General features: G+C 41.8%; 1 protein-coding gene across 2 annotated transcripts in view; it reads right to left on the reverse strand.

Annotated features, from left to right (window-relative positions):
* TBX15 (T-box transcription factor 15) overlaps nucleotides 1–22,232 on the reverse strand; it is a 116,302-nt gene that overhangs the window by 22,728 nt on the left and 71,342 nt on the right. For both annotated transcript variants that reach the window (XM_078386763.1, XM_072991747.2), the window contains exons 3-6: nucleotides 18,602–18,703; nucleotides 15,746–15,917; nucleotides 13,087–13,254; nucleotides 6,575–6,639 (exon numbers count right to left, since the gene is read on the reverse strand). In XM_078386763.1, coding sequence (XP_078242889.1) covers nucleotides 6,575–6,639; nucleotides 13,087–13,254; nucleotides 15,746–15,917; nucleotides 18,602–18,703 — 507 coding nt within the window. The remainder of the gene's footprint in view (nucleotides 1–6,574; nucleotides 6,640–13,086; nucleotides 13,255–15,745; nucleotides 15,918–18,601; nucleotides 18,704–22,232) is intronic.

Here is a 22,232-nt window from a genome sequence, read left to right on the forward strand (position 1 = left end):
CTTAGGCACCCTACTATGCATGTATAATACAAAACTTACAAGAAAAAAAAAACACGATATAACTTCATGATACCTGCTTCCCTATCTCCTTGAAATCACTCCAGAACGTTAGAAGAACAACCTCATTGCCTGTACATGCACAGACTGAAGGGGGATGAAGGCGGTTAATATTAGGGGTGAAAATTGGCCATTTTGTTTTCATTTTACATTGCCATAGCATAATTGTGTGAAAGTACTTCGGATTTTGAATGAAATCAAGGTCTGTGTTGTACAATCTGATCCAAAATCGTTGTTCCTTCTGAACAAGTGTTAAGAAACAGAAAAGGAGTGCGATGCACTGTCCTAAAATAGTGACAGCCCCTTCAACATTTTAATAGGGCACAGAATGCTGCACCCAAATAACGAATCAGCTAAATAAATATGTACAGTATTTTTTTTCTATACATATGTAAAAATAAGAACCATATGTTATGCCCTTGGCATAACTATCTTCCCCCCAATCTTTTATGTCACTTTCCTTTCTGATTATACCCTTTCCCTTACTCTTACACCCTCAAGTACATTGCCATAGCATAATTGTGTGAAAGTACCCACTGAAGAATCACAGCCAAATGAATTGTATATGTTTATTTTAAAGGCTTCTTTCCATCCACTGGTTCTCAGGATGGCTTACAATTTTAAACCTAATATATAGAACTGCCTCAGGGTGTCAATGGCACTTCTTTGATTTGATAACCATACATCACGAATTGACTGCGGATGTTCTTTCGTGGATTTTTCACACTTTCAAAGAAATGTTTGCCCTAAATTTTCCTGAAGTACAGTTTTTGTCATTTTAGAAAGTGGAAAAAAAAGTTTGCAGGGGAGGAAATAATGACTGTTTTCCCCACACACTTCCTCATCTAACCTGATCTGCTACAGCTAGTCTTTCGAGACTGAAGAATGCCTAACCTAACAGCTGAGAAGCAAGCAGTGTGGTATCCACCAAGCAAAAGAACAGGGCTGCTGCTTCCCTCATACCGCAATAAAGAGGAGGAATGAGGCTAACTTAGAAGCTTAGTTGTAGCGAGTACCCCAGTCAGCACCTATCTGTCACAATGGAACCTTGGCAGGAGAGCCAATGAGGAGGATGGAAGGCGGGAGCAGGAGAGAAGAGGGGGTACAAAAGGAGGAGTCTGGAGGACAGAGAGAGTTCTGTGTGATATAAGTTTTGGTGGAGTGTGAGAGTGATAGGAGGACTGAGACAGTGAGAGTAGAGTGAGGGGACAAACATAAGGATTGAGATCAGAGGTTCAAAGGGTATTGATTGAGGTAGACTGAAATCAGAGATTGGGAAATATAGTGAAGTAATAGAAGGAATGTCAAAGAAAATTACAGGCCTGAGCAGAATGGAGTGTATTAATGAGAATCCATAATGATCAGGTGTGTTAAAACTGAGTCAGGATGACTCAGCAGAGCTGATGCAACTCATGGATGATGTAACTCAGGGATGATGCAACTCAGGGATGATGCAATGTGTGATCCGATTGGTCCTGTATATGTATGTATGTGTGAATTGTACAGTCAGTTGTATCTTCTTCCTGCTTGAAGATCACTTCTACACGTTATACTGCCAGACTGCTGTAAATACTGATGTAAATACACGTTGCTGAAGGAAATGCTGCTGGACTGTGTGTGAGTTATTTCTGGACTGCCTGGACTGCGAATCACTCTGCTAAAACCGCGATTTGCATTAAAAAACACTGACAAGGAGTTAAATACATACTTGTTTACCTAAGTGATTTGCTTCCTGTGATTGACTCTGTTATTTTCAACCAATCATTAACCCCCTCCCTGATAAATAAACTTAATGCATTTGTTAAATGGTGTGTCCTTGAATTGACTGATGTTTAAAAGAAAACATCTGGTGGCAGTGTGAGGAAGGTAGATGCAGCTTGCGTCTTTGTGAGGACCCAGAACATAATAAAGGTCTCAGAGACGGAGTTGCATCACAGAAGGGCTCTCTTTTAATGCAAGAAACCTTTACCATACGACTTCTTCTGAAGGTGCTTGAATACAGTCACACTCTTGGGCAAAAAAAAATGATGAAGGAGGGCCATCGTGCAAATGCAGGGAATGGTCCACAAAAGGAAACACACACACCCCGAACACTCTCTGTTTGGGTGTAGCCCTTTCAGTATGATATGAATGATTTATAAGGTCTAGTGTTTGGCTTGAGGTTTATACTAGAGATGGTCACGATCTGCCGATTCAGCGGTTCGTGCCGGTTTGCCCTTCGGACGAACAGGTGCTTCCCAGCCCCACCTCCTCTGGTGGGCACCCACTCAGAGGCAGCGCCCTGGCTTCCCCATCCCGCCTTCTCCAGGAGTTGCCTCTGAGTGGGTGATTGCCAGAGGAGGCGGGGCTGGGAAGCACCGAACATCTGTTTGTCCAAAGGACGAACCAGCATGAACCACCAGCTCCTGCCCATCTCTAGTTTATACATCTGTGCAAGAGATTATTTCTTTGCAACTATCCAGAGAATCATTCTACTCATGTTTTTGGTACTATTATGTGTTATACTGTTTAGATTCTCCCCTATGTAGTGAAGTTGTACTTTTGGTTTAAAAAAAAACTTTACAAATGGATCTGGGGAAATGTTCAACCTTCTTTCCAATAAGGCATGAAAATAAGGCATGACAAATCTTCAATTTAACTGTGCATTAGGAAATATGTAAACCCTACTTGATACTTTACAGTACACTGTAATGTTTTTAGGCAAACATTGTTAAAACGGGGGGGGGGGGGAAATACAATTGGGAAAATTACTTTGTTATTTACAAAGAATTCTTACCAAGTGAACCGGGAGGGAGACACAAAAGACAAGCTGGTGTTTGGATGAGACCCCTTGGAGCTGGGACAACCAAGAGGAGGATAAGGAAGCATATGGAGTTTTGAACATCACTACCATTAGGCAGAGGGGTGGTGAAGGAACCTTTACATTACATTTCTTAGCCAGTTTAAAGGATGGCATATGCTTTAGAACGATTTGCCTAATTTTCTCTGGACAATGGATTCATCTCCACGCAGTCAAAACAGAAACATCACAGCGAATATGCTGTGTGAAAAACTAGGCTGTTCTCCTGCAGTTGTCATCTTTCACATGCAAATAATGAGAAAATAAAGTGTGACAAATCTTCAATGCAAGTAGTAAGCTTGTATTCAGAATTCTTTCCCATACTCTGGTCTATGTTGATTGCACATTAATAGCTGCCTTTCCAGCTAATGGTAAAACCTCATTATTTTATATCCGCTTGGAATCTGCCAGAGAGCTTAACAACAGCCTGCCTGGATTTAATTTGCTGGGGAACAGATTTATGCTGCTTGTCTTCCACCCTTCACTCAATTTCAAGCCCAACAGCGACCCAGCATCTATACCATGCCAGCTTTGTAAGTTTGTTTTGTAGAGTCATCCATGTCTAAAGGTGTTCCCAAGCCACCAATTAATTCACCCAGATTTTATAGGGTTGAGCAGAGTTCTACCAAAAAGTTTGCGGGAAAAGATTTGGTGGGATTTATGAGCCAATAAAAACCATAGGTTTATAATAGACAGCAAACTATGCTTTTAATGGCAATTTTACACCCTGTGAATGCTGCTGTAACTTTTTTTAAGGAAAAAAAAAGCTGAAAACAGTGGGAGAGAAAAGCCTCAATTACCCTAGTATAAAGCAGAAAAACACATTTTCTAAAATAAAAGCCATGGTGAAAGAAGACTGAAATGCCTTCTTTTCTCATTGTGTGCTACTCATTTTTCACTACCATAGAGGTTTTAAATAAAATAAATTCTATAACAAAAGGCAAGAGTTTACCAAGTGACAGTTATTGTTCTTAACTGTGGTGAGCTCTATTCCCATTGTTGTCTGTTCTGGGTAAAATCTTTTTATAAGAAAATGTAAGGTAAAAGCCTTCCTTTAAAACCTGCCCTGCTCTCTAATTAACAGTATGTTGTTTTTAATAAATGACATTAAATGTCCTTCCTTCCTTCCTGCATGCCTGCCTGCCAACAAGATAGACAAGAATATAATGTCAGACATAATTGGAAAAATAATACTTTGGGACTCAGAGCATCATCCTACCACCGCTCAGTTATGGATAAGTTATGTATGTTATTACATTGCCAAACGAGTGGCAGGGAGAACACATTCCGCTTAAAGCAAAACATCATGATTGAAATTATACCACCAAAGATGAAGTTAGTCAAACTATTTATCAACTTCCCACATCTTCACTAAAAACATGAACACACTGATGCACTTTTCTTATGCCTTAATTTCCATGGCAAGTGAACACAAAAGATGGGTTCCATTTTTTCATCTCGAAAGAGAAAGAAACCTCTGTTTGCCTTGGACTAAGTCTGTTAAACACAAAGTGACTTCCTTTCCATTGGGATAGATCAATTACACCGGGCAGTTGACAGAAAAAGTGACCGCTAATAGGATGATGCTGCAAAGCCACTGTCTGTACATGTTGACATTAAGGCCTGCATTTCATGTCTGCTGTTTCACAGTACAAAAGGATTGCTACACATGAGGGGAGAGGGCTAGTGAGACGATATACTGGTTCCTTGGGGTGGAATTTCTTGTCTTGAAATACAGCTTCAAGTATAATTTTGCTGTAACATGAAGGAAGTTTCTTGCTCTCTTTTTTTACAAATTTCTCTGCTTTCTAAAATGTTTATCTTGTTATGTGTTGTCAAGTTGGAACTGACTTATAGCAACCCTAATAGGGCTTTCAAGGTAAATGTGGAATTTAAGGAGTGGCTTTACCAATTCCATCCCTCAGTTGCATCTGGCGGAGCGGGGATTCAAACCCAGGTCTCCTGAGTCCTAGTCTGTCATTCTATCCACTGGGTATCTTCTAAAATGTAGGGAAAGATAAACAACACTGTTGAGAAAAGAAAGCCTGTCTTTACTAAACTACTTGAAATATGATTTTAAAAATGATCAGTTCAGGAGAAAAATATCACCTGGGACTCCCCAACATCTTCCTAACAGTTTAGCTGAATCTCTGAAGAGACCATATCCACTCAGAGAGGAGAAGGGGTTGCCATTTAAGCCTCCCTTTTAAAGATACAAGCCTTGGAGATGACAAGATGCTGCTCCCAAATCTATTCCCTCAAGAGCAGTGGGGTGGATTGCTCAAAACTCTCCTCAAGACAGACATTTTAGGATTGGTCATGTTCCACCAAAAGCTAGACCCACCCAAGGGGGAGAGAACTATAATTTTTATGCCACGATAGCTACGCCATATTGCTTGAGCAAAAGGCACATGTAGAACCATCCGACTTTCTGAAGCTGGCAATATGGGGGGAGAACTGCAGCAACAGTGAATAACAGCCATAACAAAAAAAAAGGTTGCCAAAAACAAAACAAAACCAGACTCCATCGCTTTCTCACCATAGCTACAAAAAGGCTAGAGCCACTGGTGTGTGTTTGTGTTTAAATTGCTTTTCCAGCTCTGCTATAAACCTTTATCAGTTCTATCCAACTTAACAGTCAGGGATCTCCAAGAATCCGGGGGACTGTCATTTGAGGGTGCTGAAAATTCTCTGTTTCAAATCCCCAACATATGGTCTGTCACCCTCAAATTGCAGTTCCCACGATTTCCTGAGGGAGGGAATTAAGTGCATACTATGGCAAAAACTACCCCTTCTCTCATCTGACCCTGCAGATGCCTTTTACTTAAACCCCTCCTTTTAACTGCCTATAGAGTCGGGTTTCTCCAGGGAATGACCCTGAGAATTACAGCAACTTGTTGGCTTGGCCCCCAATAAAATCTTGGCAGAAACTTCATTAACAAAGCCAAATCCCTCCTACTCAGTGTGCTCAAAGTTTTTTTGTGTGTGTGGCTTTCCTGCCTTAAGCCCTCGGGCAGCTCTCTTTGATGTATAATACCTTAAAGACTTTACTTACTTTCCATTTCAGCAGAATACTGCACACAGATCTCCACAGCCACAACCCGGAAACAATTTCCTGTCTGTCCTAATGTTAACGAGCCATGATTTTTTTGCAAAACAAATCCAAAGGAAGTGGTGAGGGCCAGACAAATATCTTCTGGTCATCTTCAGCAATGCTGAAGCTCAAACAATCAACATGACCCATTCCTATCATTCACAGACCCAAATAGGGATTACCTCAGCCACCCTTGGCCCTTCCCTTTTTCAAATACAGGGAAAATTAAGAGTCCTGAACTGCCCAGAAAAAGTGCTGAGCCCTATTTTTGAGGGGTTTTTTTGTTCAAGGACTGAACTGAAGGGAACTATGCATGGCCCACCAGAAAATAAGGACTGCTGATGAGCAGTGGCAGAAGGAAGTGTCAGGAATTTGACTGACTGATTGATTTCTGCAAGCATTTCTGATTGAAAGATTGCCCTATAGATATTCAGAATAAATAGGTGAATCTATGGGCAGTCTGAGATGTTGGGTACAAAATTTCCTGAGTGAAATGATCCTTGCTGGATAGGACTGATAAAATAAAGCGCCAATAAAACACCTTCTCTAAAGCAGAGAAGAAAAGCCCATGGGAACTCTCTTACCTGTTTCTTCCAGAATCCCTGAATCCTTTTGCAAATGGATTCCGGTCAATTTTTAATCTGGTGATCTGTAATAGAATGCACACTGATTCAGATTTCAATTGTGATTGTTTTATTCTACATCCTGTACAACTTTTACTATTGTATCTTCTTTACATTGGTGTTTAATGCCTTCCTCCTCATTTAAATAGTTTCCAAATTATTGACAACACACACAATGAACAATGTTTTTCAAAAACTGCTAATGCCATTTCTGAATTACTGTAAACATCAATATGTCTGTGCCAATTGCAGGACATTTGGATTTTCTTCCATGATGTACTAATAAATCTATATCAGCTGAAATCCTTTTGCTTGTTATGCCTGCAGAAGGCAAACAGCATATTCAGATTTTTCTGGCTGGCAATTAACAATTCCCTACTGGTTCTCAAGCATGCACAAAGACAGCAATTGCTCAAGCCCCCAAGAATCCCAGCAGTGACTTGTTAATTGCCGGCTAGAAGTGACTGAACATTATGCTGTTTGCTTCCTGCATACTTAACAGAGCAACAGGATTTCAGGGACCAGAATATAGAGTAATGATTAAATATGATAGCAAAGACAGTTATCCAATGTTCAGGCACTCCCTTGGTGATCAGAATTAGTTAACTAATAAAGACATTAGGTAACTGGTCTTTATAACTGGCCTTTTACTACTGGAGCTAACTTGACACCCACCCACCCCCTTATCCATAGAAGGGAAAGCAAGGGGATATTCCCCCTCAAATCCCAGAGAAGCATCCTGTTACTGAGCAGCTTGGTCCTCGCCTAGAAAATCTTCTGGGAACACCTTTGCACACAACACTTAGCTGTCCCAGCCTTCAAACAGGCCTCCCCCACATCATGTCAGCAGTCCCTCCAGGGAAGCAGACATAAGTGAAGCATTTAAATAAAATGCCACTGGTGATAGGCCCCATGCTGCATCTGGCTACCAGCTGTTGTTTGGTGCCAGCTGCAGAAAGCTGAGGACAGGAAGTGCTGCCCTCATTCAGATTTGATTTCCTGGTGATGCCATGTGGTTAATTAGATATGGTTATGTGAGGATCCAACAAAGCCAGTCAGAGTAAGGACAATGCTTCTTGCCTTTAATAGTGCCAAAATGGAGGGGGAAATGACCCTCTGCATGTTGCCATCACATGAAGAGAAGCTGCTGTAGCTAATACAGCGATTCAAAGGACTTGTGGGGCCTATTCAGGCACTACCCAGTTCTTGACAACATGCTTAGGCAGAAGTGGCTGGCCTCCCCCTCAACTCCTCCTGCTGCCTTCCATTGTTGCTTTCTCGATGTGAAGACTGGTGCATTTGTAGAGGAGAGGTTGTGGCCTGTGTCTAGACTCTCCACATAAGAAGAACATAAATTTTCTCTGTTTCTTGCTCATGCAGAGAGGCTACACATGAGCAGGAATGTCTCCTTACTACCAATCTCCAGTATGGGTTTTCAGCACTAGGCTGCAGCACTCTGCCAGTAAAATACTTAGCAATCCTAACCAAAGACAGGTGCAATGTTCCCAGTGTACTGGAAATGTTTCAAAGCATTGTTTTCCCTGCCTTGAAAATCCAGAAAGCATTTCCAGATAGCTTGTGAGGCTGGTAATGGTTCTGCCACTTACCAGGGTACTGATTAAGAGCTGTCTGTGGTGGAGACAACCTGGATCTATTTATGATTTTTTTGTCTCTATGAGTGTTAGAAGTCTTCTGAAGAATAACATCCCTGTGCTAACATCCTTGTGCACATAGATACATATTACTGGGACAATCTGCAGGAACTGCTCAAAGATCCTCTCTCCATATGTAATCCAGAATGTGCGGGAGTCCATACATGGAACGCAGAGGTCACTAATCAAAACTTCTTAAGGGTCGAAGTTAAACAATGTCCTTAACATTGAATACCTCACACTGTCATTGACTGACTTTACAAGACAGGAGATTAATGAACATTTTGGTGAAAGGGAGACAGGAACCTGCTGCTCTCAACACATGAACAGGTTTTTTTCCCTGAGTTTCTAAACCTAACAAATTTCAAAGAACATCATTTTAAATGATTGAGGAATGCATTCCCTCACCTAATTTCCACAAAAGCCACTCTACCTTTATAATCTTAAGAATGAAAATATGCATAATACATGAACAACAGGTGGATTATCATGACATCAATAATCATTTGGGTCTTCCTAGAGTTGCTCCAGACACTTGGTTTCCATATTAATAGTCTATAAACTCACCTGCCTATGTCGCAAATCTCCTCCTGTTCTTGATTTATGACAAATTTTGTTCCGCAGTCAAATTTTTGGCAGCACAGAGTAGATCACAGTATGTGTGTTTTTCCACAAGTTGGGTCACACCACCTGTCTTTGTCTTTCAAGCTAATTTATGCTGCCATTTTCATTTGCTCAACTGACATATTGCTAAGACCACCATTCCTCTAATATATAGCAATGGAAACTGCATTGTTATGGTCTTTGCCCTCCCAGATTAGATAGATAGATAGATAGATAGATAGATAGATAGATAGATAGATAGATAGATAGATAGATAGATAGATAGATAGATAGATAGATAGACAGACAGACAGACAGACAGACAGACAGATAGACAGACAGACAGACAGACAGACAGACAGACAGACAGACAGACAGACAGACAGACAGATAGACAGACAGACAGATAGATAGATAGATAGATAGATAGATAGATAGATAGATAGATAGATAGATAGATAGATAGATAGATAGATAGATAGATAGATAGATAGATAGATAGATAGATAGATAGATAGATAGATAGATAGATAGATAGATAGATAGGCATTTTGACCTCCAAATCTGCTGTTAATTCTCAAGTCAACGTACAATAATAAGCAAGATGAAACCAACCTGACCTGGAGAGAAGGGAGTTGTGAAACAAAGTAGTGGCCCACATGTTATTCAGTCAGGCAGTGGATATCCATAAACACAAGCACTAAAGCAAGGGTTTAGGCTTATGAAGTGCCATGAAAATAATAATCTTTGTGACTTTAGAAAAAATGGCAGTATGCAGCTGTTGGTCCAGATGAGTGTGGAGGTTTCCTGAGTTCCATTGGCATTCCCCATGGTGTACCTTTTGTTCGTTAAATGTTTGCTTAAGTTCTTGCCAGGGCCTTATTTTTAGTGGCTCATGTAATAAGATAATATGTACATGCCTGAAACAATGATCAAGAATAAATAGCACCTTCTGGCTGATTTTCATTCTTAATCTTGCCTTGACAGTCCTTTTAAAATGTAGTAGTGAGGCCCCATAGAAGATGTTTCTCTTCTTCTTCTTAAATTATTTATAATCAGGGCAGATCCCAAAGGGGATATTTTTATGGCAACAGATTTGGACAGACCATTACATGGCATGAAATACACGAAGTACTTGCCCATTATGTTACATTCCAAGAAAGGTTCATAATAGGGATGAGGTAGTGGGTGGCATCAGCATTGATCAGGCTCATTCAGAGATTGTTAGGTTGGAAGGTTTGTCACAAACGCCAAAAGACCTTGAGAAAGATCTGGGCATTTGTTAGAATAATGGCCAGCATGCCAAAAAAAAGAGAGAGTTGTCTAGAGATGGTTTTAGAGATTTGTGTGAGGGATGTTCTATATTATTTAATTATGATGTTTACACACTTCATGCTTACATGCATTTTCTTTAATTAAGAGGTGCCCAGTGTGGAAGCCCTAAGTTATCATTTCTGCCCTTGCATTACATTCTTAAATCTACATTGTGCCTTTTTAAAAATCTGCAATAAAGCTTAAGTGCTGATTCAATAACAGCATAGCCTGCCCAGTGCCTTTTCTGCTCTGCACACATATTAGAGATTTCCCTAGTTCAGGAGGAGGCAACAAGCCTTTCCGGCTTGGGTGGGGTTTTTGTTGTTGTTGTTGGTGGTGGTAGTGTTTGTTTTTTGTCTACTCAATCTTCTGGTTTCAGGGCAAAGACAGCTACCCTTAAAACAATTCTATCCATTTGTTAGGAGAAAAGAGGTTTCCTTTCTCAGGAGTAAGTAAGACCCTTCTCTACTCCCAGGCTGTGAGGGAAATGTTTAGAGGTGCCTTTTTCCATTTTTTTGGACAAGTTATTTCTTCTTCTTTCTTTCCATTATTTTATGTGGCTTTTAAGCAGAAGGGATACAGAATGCATTGCACTGACTCTCAACGGGCTTTGTCAAACTACTATGTAGCCAAATATGATGGGCTCTAGTCCTGTTGATGGCACTGGGAAAAGAGCTGTCTACTATAACTTGCAGCTTAGGTGCCCAGGGCTTTGCTGCCCTACTGAGATTGTGTGGAGAGAAGACAAAAGAATGAGGGAAATACCCGATTCTGAGTCTGCAAAAGGCTATGTTGATTCCATGCTAAGCCTGTATGTTTTGGGCTTCCTCTTGCCTGGGGAGGAAGGTCAGAAAGAAGAATACAAATTTGGGTCCATCTGTTTAGTGCCCTTACAGCTGCATATATCAGTGGGTGGGTCTCCACTTTTTCAGAAGCAAATTTTTGCACCTTCTAGGTTTCTGTGGCCTGAGTCAAATCCCAAGCTATCCCCACCAAAGTTATGCCACTGAGAAGCCTGCTGGACATGTGTTGTTTCTCTGAAAGCCTTCAGAATCAGGTATTGTGAGAATTGTGGGGAAATACCTACAACAGAGACTCCCAAATTGTTTGGCTTCGTGTACCCTTTTCATTTTTGAGAAATCTTCCAGCCTCCTCACGTCTCCTTTACTACCACTCAGGCCCTTTCAAGAATCAAGGAGCAAACTCCATGATATTGGAAGGCATATATTAACATACGAATACAACCAAAATGCAATCCTAAACACGCTTCCCAGTTTCCAATTAGATCAAGTAGAAACTCCTCTGTTAGCACCTTAAAGTGGAATCAATTCCTATGTATGTTATTCCCTCAGAAGAAAGTCTCACTGTATTCAGCTGGGCGTACTTCTGAATAAACACGTTAGGCTTGCTCTTAAGTACGACAAACTTATGAGGAGTTTATGTGGGTATGAATCCCGCTGAATTCAGATAAACTTCTGAATGAACAAGGGAGGATCATTCCGCATAAGCCCTTCTTTTGTTAAGATACTTTCATGAAAACTCATCACCCACATAGAAGAATGTATCTTTCCCACACTCACAGAAACCCCTCAGGTATTTGGAAGTTGTTTCTAACAAAAATGGAGAGTAGGGAAGAAGGAAGAAATTCACTCCACAGGTAAGAAGGAGACAAGCAGGGATGGGAAGGGAACTGATGTATGGTGGTTGTTGCTGCTACTTGAAGTTGGCTTCTCTCCCCCTCAGGCCCCTCAAGACTACACTTTTGAAATGTCATAGTCTCATACTCTCCTTAGAATTTCTTCCAAGTTTCTGACCAATTTGGCAATGAATGACCTACAGGAAAGCAAAGAGCTTAGCCATTGTAGGCCTTACCTCTCAGAGCATGACCAGGAGTGGGGGCTCCTCACTCCTGGTGAAACAGGACCATCTCTTTACACATCACTAATAATTTAAGGGAAGAGCACCCAGATAGGACTTATGTAATTGTCTACCATTTGAAGGAATCTTATTTCATTCACTTTATGAGTTTCACTGATTATTCCGTTAACTCATGAAAATGTGCATGTAAAAATGATGACTCCAAAGGAGAAGGCAGTCTTTTTAATGTATAGCAGAAGGAAAAGGAATTCGCCTCAGGAAAATAGGATGTATGTCTTCCTGTTCCCTTTAGTTTACTATGAGAATCAAAGTTAGGATTTGCCAATGGTCTTAATTAATGTGTCAAGTATAAGGTGTGGGAGAGGTCTGTTCTGTTTGCATAAATGCTGCCTTAAAAGGTGAGGCCCTGATCACATGGTCAGTAAAATCCCCCCCCCCTCTTTCACTGGATGGTAGCTCAGAGTTTTTTCCACCCTCGGGAGCTGATTGGGCAACCTGTGAAGTTACTCCCCCCTCTGCTATACTTTTGCTGAGTGGTGGAACAAAAATTCACTTTGTTCCTGTTCACAGATTACAATTTAACTAATTCAACACAGGGGCACTCTAGCCCATCCAGGCCTCTCCTCTGTCACCACTCCTGTCATCCTTCTACTTGTACAAAGTGATAAATCTGAAAACGCTAACTATCTGTGGGGGCTTTTCCATGTGAATTGGAGTGAGCAAATGGAGAATGTACAGAGGTAGCAGAGCTCCCCCTCCTCAGAACCATCACCCTTCCTGTGTCGAAAGTGGCAAAACCAGGGATGGGAGGTGGGCTGCAGTGCTTCCATCTACATGGGCTGCATTTAGCTGAATTATAAAGCCCGAATAAGGCTTTTCCATCCACATTTCCGCCTCACTTCACTTTTACGATGTTCAGGTTGTTTACTACGCGCACACACGGAGTACGCTTCATAACTGTACATAGGATACCAAAAGCTAGGCGTTATATGGCAGATGGGTTTCAGGAATGTCTTTTTAAATTACCTGCTGGTTTTGATAAGCAGTGACTGTGGTGAAGACAGTCTCGGGAAAGCTGAAGGTTTTCACCCCATCACCTGTGGGGACTGGCTTTGTGGGAGACAGGTCGCTGCTGTAATCTTTGCGGATAACATGCACTCGTGGTTGGTACTTGTGCATTGAGTGCAGAATTATCTTTTTAAAAAAAGAAGAAAGGGACCAGTTATTTTGGATGCAATATTCTAAACATAACTGCAAAACTAAGATATGGAAATGAGCACTGTAGAAATTACACGCCACAATTTCATCTGCTGAGAATTATAATCTGTGGCGACTGATGAGCAGAAGCCATAGCAAATAATGGCAGGTGGTGCTGTAGCTGTAGGTAGGGAAGCCAGAAGTCACAGCCGGTTTGGCTGAGCCAATTTCATCAATAAAGGCAGCCCCTTCCAGCTCCCATACAAGAGTCTCAATCTGGATCAGGTTCCTTCACGGACTTGTGAGGTAAATGTTATTTGACCATCACATAGACTCATGTGACTCAACAATCAAACCATTATACATGCTGGCATCAAAGATTTTGAAGTGATTAAGGTGAGTTTGTTGGAGATTGGAGATTTACTTACTTACTTACTTACTTACTTACTTACTTACTTACTTACTTACTTACTTACTTACTTACTTACTTACTTACTTACTTACTTACTTACTTACTTACTTACTTCATTTTTAATTAGCCCAGCTGGCCAAAGACCACTCTGGGTGGTTTACAAACAAATACAAGCAACATAATTAAAACACAATTTCACAGAACAGGAAATAAAAATAATAAAATACAAATAAACAGTGCAATCAAAAGCATAAAAATATATTTGCATAAAAACATTTAAAACCATGGACTTGATCAAGTAGGCTAGCTGAGCTCAGCTGAATCGGCAGGTATAATGTTTTGGAATGCCTGTCTGAATAACAAGGTTTTTAAAAATCACCAGCAAAGGGGTCAGATGGATGTGCAGGAGGGAGTTCCTTCCATAGCTGAGGAGCAACCATGAATTTTATTTATTTATTTTATTTATTTTATTTATATCCCGCCTATCTAGCCACTTAAGGCCACTCTAGGCGGCTTACAAGAAGAATAATACAATATAATTAAAACAATTTTAAGCAAGGGGAAAAACTTAGAAAAAGTGAAACGAAAATAAGGAGAGGAAAAAAAAACACAACAACAAAATAGGAAAGGTCAGGGATTGGCTGAGGGGAAGGCCTGCCGGAACATCAGTGTTTTTAATTGATTTTTAAAAGAAGGCCCAGTTTCTTGTCTTCTGCCTCCAGGCCTCCCTCGGGGTTAGCATCTTCAGCTGGCCTGCTTGGGATGTTCTTGTAGGACAGGTAGATCTAGGTACTAGATGTCAAGTCCCGAGTCCAAAAGCATTTAGGGTTTTATATGTTAGAGAACCATCACCTTGAAGCTGGCATGGAAACAGACAGGTTGCCAAGAGTAAGACAGCCAGAACTGGGGTGATATATTGATATTTATTTGCTCTACTCAATAACTGGCCACTGTGTGCTGGACCTGTTGAAGTTTCTGTGACGGCCTCGTGGGCAGCCCCACATAAAGAGTTTTGCAGTAGTCTAATCATGAGATTAGCAGTGCATGGAACAATATCGTGAGAGACCCAGTGTCGAGGTAGGGACACAGCTGGGCAATCATCCTGAGATAAACATAGGTAGACTGGACCACATTTATGTTATCAGTAGCTCTATAGACAAGTAGAAAAGGGCGTCCTGATTTTCTACATACAGTTGTGCCCCGCTGGATGATTACCCCACTCTACGACGAATCCGCTTTATGTTGATGTTTTTGCGATCGCAAAACGATGTTTTAAATGGGTTTTTTTTCTGCTGTGTGATGATCGGTTTCCTGCTTCGGGAACCGATTTTCGCTTTACGACGATCAGCAAACAGCTGATCGTCGGGTTTCAAAATGCCCACCGGCTGAAGAAAATAGCCCCCCGCTATTTTCTAGGACGGATTCCTCGCTTTACAGGCACCAAAAATGGCCACTGTATGGAGGATCTTCGCTGGATGAGCAGGTATTCAGCCCATTGGAACGCATTGAACAGTTTTCAATGCTTTTCAATGGGTTTTTATAATTTCGTTTGACAACGTTTTCGCTTTACAGCGATTTCGCTGGAACGAATTAGCGTCGTCAAGCGAGGCACCACTGTATTATAAATCACAAGGAAAGATCTAAATTGGAGGGTGTTGGCAAAAAATGGAGAGAAATACTCGGAGATTTTTGCCTAACGACCCTTGTGCTAATTGAAATCTTGATTAGTAGTTTGCCATGCAAGATCTGCTTCAGGAGCACGGTGGTGGAGGTCTGGGAGATGAAGATAGAAACTGGTCTGCCAAAAAATGCAGCTCGACCTTCGAAGAAGTTCATCCAAGCAGGGGTTTGGGCTTAGGCCGAAACATGATTTGGGCAAATGTTCTGAGCCTGATTCTGGAATGAGAGCTGGTCTGGGTAGGAGATGCCAGAGCAACGGATTGACGGCAAACAATGAAAGCTGCATGAACGCTCTGGTATTTGGGCTTGGAGCAAAGATTCTTGTTCTATAGCGGGCAATGTGGAAGATGAAAATGAAAGGCTGGTAAAAACAGAAGGTGCTTCTTTCCAACTTACATGGCCTTGGTCATCTAGTTCATTGTTGGTCAGTTTGAGTTTATCAAAACTGACGACTTGCCGCATCCAGGTGTCTCCAGACGCCAGTGAGTCAGGGTGGATGTAAACCCTTGGAGGTACAGGGGAGTCGGCATTCCCTGCGACCATCCACTTGGAGCTGTGATACACATACCTGTGAGACACAAGGATGGGAGGAAGGAGACTGTATAAATCAAAATAAGCACTCGTGTGCATGCATGCATGCAAACAACCACATGTGCACACAGACAAATGCACATGAACGCACACAAAACGCACACTCTCTCTCACACACGCTGATACCACTTTCCTACTTTCCTCTTTTTCTTCTGCACTCAGCAAATACCATTCAAGCTCTCCGATTATATGCACAGGAAGGAAACAGTGTGGTTTATCTCTAATAGAAACCAGATGATACCTGGAACCACTTCCTTACTTTTGCATCTCTATTAATCCTCTTTTCCAATTACTGTCCCTAGAAAACTCTGCAGATGGGGCAGACTAATTGGTTAACCCAACTAATCCACAGATGAAAGCCTTTAGATATACTAGGGAATATTTCATTACTTGCAGATGACTTCTCTAACATGTTCTGCACCTGCAGAGGCCTTGCACGTCTTGTTTTAAGGTACAACATGATTTCCTCTCTAAAAGTCCTTAATTCAGTCACCATATTAGCTGCTGCCTTTCGAGTCTCCACTAGATTCAAGGAGCACCAGAATCCATAGCTGCTGGCATTACCGCCCGCTCAAAATGCTGCATTAGGCCAGCTTGAGAGAAATAAGTTCTTATTTTGTCCTGGACAGCATCTGAGGATGTAGCATGATAGATAGATAGATAGATAGATAGATAGATAGATAGATAGATAGATAGATAGATAGATAGATAGATAGATAGATAGATAGATAGATAGATAGATAGATAGATAGATAGATAGATAGAAAGAAAGAAAGAAAGAAAGAAAGAAAGAAAGAAAGAAAGAAAGAAAGAAAGAAAGAAAGAAAGAAAGAAAGAAAGAAAGAAAGAAAGAAAGAAAGAAAGAAAGATTGAGGATAGGAAAAGACCCTGTCGGTCTTTGAAGACCTCAGCACCACATGGACTAATAAGTACAGTATTTGCTTATCCAGAATAAGCAAATGCTGTACTTATATGCCTTATATGGCTGGTTGGAGAAGCATCATGTAGCATTTTCAGTAGCGAGCTGACTACTGACAATATTATTGTCCTGTGCTGGATGCTTGTCTGTGTTTCTAGCTCTGGCAACACTGCCTGCTGAACAGCTCTGTGATTTAGGCAGAGGTTGGGAGTTTGATTCCCCACTATGCTTCCTTGACAGGGGGTGGAATTGATGGTCCATAGGGGTCCCTTCCAGCTCCTGGAGTCCTAAGATTTGCATAAAGACATTTTGCACAGACATTTCGCACAAAGAAAACTACAAGAACAAAACAAACAAACAAAACACCTTTCTCAGTGTCTTCTGTTCATGCTGGAGCTAAAATCTCTCACAGAGGCTGGAGATTCCCTGACAGGCTGTATCCCTGTTGCTCTGTTTTGCCAAGATGCTCTGTTTTGACCATTAAATTTTTTTACTCTTAATGCTTCTTAGGAAGCTTAGTCCAAAGCCACTAGAAATACAATGCAAAGTGGATAATCACCCTAATTTTGCATCTCTGTCTATCTAACATAATTTCCTAATGCCATACTGAATTAACATTCATTTGATTAGCAAATTATTCCTTAGTTTGCCTGGATCTGTTGTGTAAACTAGTTTCTGCTTTTGTTGTCACATTTGTTAAGAGCTACCTTTCCCATTAAGTAACAGACACCCCCCCCCCATTTGACTTTTTCTAAAGTAGACATTGAAAGAAGGGCCATAAATCTGTTTTCTTTTCCAGTTTTGTTGTGATTGCTTCTCGGAAAGATTTTCTACTAAGCCCACAGCATTGCCTTTTTCTCTTAAAGGACACTGTTCTCATCATGGGGAATAGCATGAATTGTGCTGGGCTTTGATAGGGAGAAACCCAAACCTGCAGTCTATTGGTGCAGCGATGTCCAGTCCGTGCTGCTTCTTGTACACCAAATGACTTCTAGCAATAGCAGCATTTATCGGAGATCAATAATATGGCTCTGAGAGACTTTGGAGTGGAGTTGTGGGAGCTTCTATAAATCTCATGCAAAGCCGGATGGGTTCTTGAGATGCACACCTTTTGTGATACTTTTTGCATCAGATAAAAAGGATGAAGCTGCTTGGACAATGGCTGACGGTCCAAATGTAGTGACCGGGATAAGAACCACATCTTCCGGCAGGATGGCTGAGAACCCCTGCATTTCACTGACCTGCATTTACCTTTGTAATTGCTTCTCCTTCTTTCCCCCATGTCCACCAAGCAGATGAGGTTGGCACTGTGATGTTTGCATTCCTGCCTCTTCAGAGCCACTCTGATTCAACACTGGCATTTGACTAAACTGTTGCTCAGTACACCCACTCTATATAACCCCCCTCTACACCCTGTTGGAGCCACGGTCTGTTTGCCTAAAAACACAACAGCATCTTGATTTTCTCCCTCACTTCCCCCTCTTCATCATTCAAGTGTTTGACTGTTTAAGAAATGTAAGAGGAAAGATTCATCCCCAGATTTCTATGCCGTATAATATTTTCAGCAGATGTAATAATGGCACACTCCTGTTCCTAAGGAACTGCTGGGATTTGGAACATCTCGTGTCATTTTGGTCCAACACTAAATTTCCTTTCTCTTTATAATAGTGGAGAGTGTGTTTCTGGGGCTTTCTTGTTCTCAGGAGAGCCCTTCAAAACAGTTCTATTCAAGTATTCCTTACCTGTATCTCTTATTGTCCACAGGCACAATGTCCATGGCTATGTAATACTGTTGGTGGGGGTCCAACCCTGTAATCTTCACTCTCATAGCAGGAAACATCCTTCTACAAATAAGAAAAGAGAGTGGGGGAGTGAGGGTGGGGGAGTCAGAGAGAGAATGAGAGAGAGAGAGAGAGAATAATCATAACTGGCCTAAGAAAACATTCCTTGCTGAAATGGAAATATTTGAAATAATGGAATTTATAAAGTTATCTTATACTAGGTCTGGCCTCCAGGATTATTGGTCCATCTAGCCAAGCAGTGAGAGATCTCCACTGCCCAACAGGGCCTGTTCGTGCCCAATCCATGACCCGGCGAAGGGGGCGGGATGTCTCACCTGTTCCCAGAACTCCCCCCCCCCCATATTTAAAAACATTTATTTTCCACCTGGAAAAAAACCACTTTTGAGCTCTCCAGTGGCCCATTTTAAAGGGGTGCTGAGGGGCTGCTGAAACATACCAACATCCCCTACAACATCCTTTAGAACAGAAGAGGATATTTCGAAACAATTGCTTTTCTAAAAATATTTGTTGTTTAAAAAAATTTACATGATGTACACTCCTGGTCTACCTGAACACCATCTAATCCAACTGGCAGGATTTTAATCAAACGTTGTTGTTTTTTTCTGCCCTTAACCTCATTTTAGCTGGAGACATTGAGACCTGAACTTGAGACCATCGTTAGGTCCAGCATATGATCGCTCCCAAGCATTTGAGAACCTGGAAGGCATAGGTTAATGTGGGACACATTTAGTCCATTCAGTCATTATTTCCAAGTACTTCCCCACCTGTTTAGTTTTGGTATCTAAGTTCTTGTAGCCAAATTCACTCCCATAAAACAGACTTGGTACAACTTGTGAAGCCAACAAAGCTGAGTGCATTCCAGAAGCCATGTAGTGTGCCCTGCCAGCCTCATCCCTTTTAATATTTCAGAAAATAAGGACACATTTCTTTCCCCCACCCCCACCTCTGATGAGAAGTTCATGCAGAAACTGAAACAAGTATAGTAAATCCAAATGGCTTACTGTACACCAGGGGTCTCAAACATGCGGCCCGTGGGCCATTTGCGGCCTGCCGGATGATAGTTTGTGGCCCCCGCCTTGCCTGCCCCCCCTGAAGCACCCACACATCCTCTGCTGTCAAGAGTCAAAAAAAGCCTCGCCTCACTCGCCGGCTCTCTCCCAAGACGGTGCCTCTTGCATCCTCCATCCAGAACTGCAGCCTGTCAGACGGCAGACACATGGGCTGGCTGACAGGCTGCAATTCTGGATGGAGGGTGCAAGAGGCGCTGTCTTGGGGGAGAGCTGGCGAGCGAGGCCCACTGCCAGCCCTTTTCCCCAAGCGCCTGAGCCACTGCTGAGCGATGCCAGAGAGCAGAGCTTGCTCCTGCCCAGTCCTCGAAGAGTGCCTCCAACAGCACCGCCAACAGCATCTGCCGCCACCTCTGCCTCTTCCAGGAAAGTGGCTCTCTGGCTCTCTTTCTCTCTTGGCACTCCCAGCACCAGCCTGGTCAGCGGCCGCCTCAGCACCCGGCAGTGCTTCCTCCTCTTCCTCTTCGTCCTGCTTCAGCCGCCTCGGCTCTGGAGGCTGCCTGGATTCGCCTCACAAAGTTTGCTCCCCTGTTGTGGTGGGGGTAGCTGCTGCTGCTGCTGAGTGCGCCTTTTTGAGGGGGGCCCTCAGAGGAAGGTTGCCGGACCTCTCTCTCTCTCTCTCTCTCTCTCTCTCTCTCTCTCTCTGTGTGTGTGTGTGTGTTTGTGTGTGTGTGTTTGTGTGTGTGTGTGCACACGCACCTGTGGGGGTGCCCATTCTGTTTAATTTCGCAGGTACCGATGGGGGTGTTTCTCCTTTGGCAAGGTGATTCTGTGAGGTTTTTTTTAAAAAATCTGATGCAGCCCAGCCTCACCTAGACTCTGCCTCCAGCGGCCCCCAGGTAAATTGAGTTTGAGACCCCTGCTGTGCACCATTCCATAAGAAACATAACAAGAAGAATCCCTTTTAAACAGATGGTCCACATTTCTTATAGTATTATTATTGCATTGCAGTACAGCAATAGATATTATGCAACAGCCCAATTTAGTATCCCATAAAGCAACTCAAAAAATGGGGCTCCACAAACGAAAACACATAACTTTGAAACTGAACCTTCAATCGGCAACAAATTTGGCACAGTTGTAGGAGAGAGTTTGCTCTTACTGTGTGCCAAATATAAGGATGTTTAAATCAACAGTTTTTACATTATTATTTTTAAATGTAAAACTGTTTCAAACACACCCCATCAGTAACCTTTTCGGTCTGCAGATTTAGAATGGATCAAATACATTGGGGGTGGGGGTGGGAAGAGAAATAAACTAGCTTATCTTAGAAGAGAGAGGTCAGAGCCACCTGCTTCTTTTATTTGGAAGGAATTCAAGCTTGGGTGGGGGGAATAAACTGAATCTGAGAAAAGCGATTTCAAAGGGGAAAAATATCTAAGTTTCTGACTTTCTTATGACCTGATTTTCAGCCTGAACATTCTAAACATAAGCATTGTCGCAAGGTTGAGACCTGGAAGAGAGCACTGAACTTTTGGACTTGCCTGTCAGGACCAAATTAAATGATTCTCAGGAGGAGAACATTCTAACTCCTTCCTGACCTAACAGATATTTTTAAAAGTTTTTTATTTCTGGTATAAAAATATTTTTTAATTTAAAAAGATAGAAAATAAATATTCAGAAGCTCACTCATTTAATCTGTGGAGTTACTGCTTTTTGTTTTTTGCTTTTCCTTTGTGGCTGTGGATGGTCTTACAGAATTTTGGTGCCTATTCCACCCATCTTGTCACCATACAGTTATTTGGTAATTAAGAAGAAGAAGAAAAAACTCCAAGGATGCTATGTACCATCAAGTCACTTTTGATATGTAACTGCCAAAATGTACTATCATTAATAGCTCTGAAACTGATAAGTTATGGTTTCTTTAAGTGCCCTGCAAGACGCAGCAGTGCACTTGTCTTTCTTTCCAACTGTGCTATTTTCGAGAGGCAGTAGCTATTCATATTTTCTGATCTTAAAAAGCTCTTTGTAAGGTATTATTTTAAGGGAGTTGTATCCTAGACTTCAGTCAAATTGTGGGAGCAGAGGGAAGCTGTCATAGAAATGGCTCTATGGTAGAAAGCAAGACGAGGGCGCCCAATCTTGAGTCACCTCCTGATTGACATGGGCACAAAAATCTTGAATCTCACTGTTGAGAATCTTCCTGAAATTTCACCTCCTTTGATATTCATTTATAAGGCCATTTCTTTTTTGTAAAATTTAAAATGGTGGAAGTTTTCAGCACGAGAATGTTTGCATTCCCATCATCGTGAGTGCACACTCTTAAAGGCACTGCTCCCAACACTCAGTCCCTGAGAAACTCTGGGCACCAGTCATGATACAGAGACTTCTGGTGTGAATGGAGCCTGGTAGAGACTATGCCTGACTGTGCCTGGTGGTTTGTGACAAGAAAAAGAGGGTGAACCTAACAGTGAAACACTCAAGCCCAGCAGAAAAATCACCATAGTTCCCATAGGTCCTTCTTCACACTAAGCTTTTGCTCCTTCCATTGGAAACCGGTAAAG

Source organism: Pogona vitticeps, chromosome 2 (assembly GCF_051106095.1).
Source record: "Pogona vitticeps strain Pit_001003342236 chromosome 2, PviZW2.1, whole genome shotgun sequence".
Taxonomy (NCBI): Eukaryota; Metazoa; Chordata; class Lepidosauria; order Squamata; family Agamidae; genus Pogona; species Pogona vitticeps.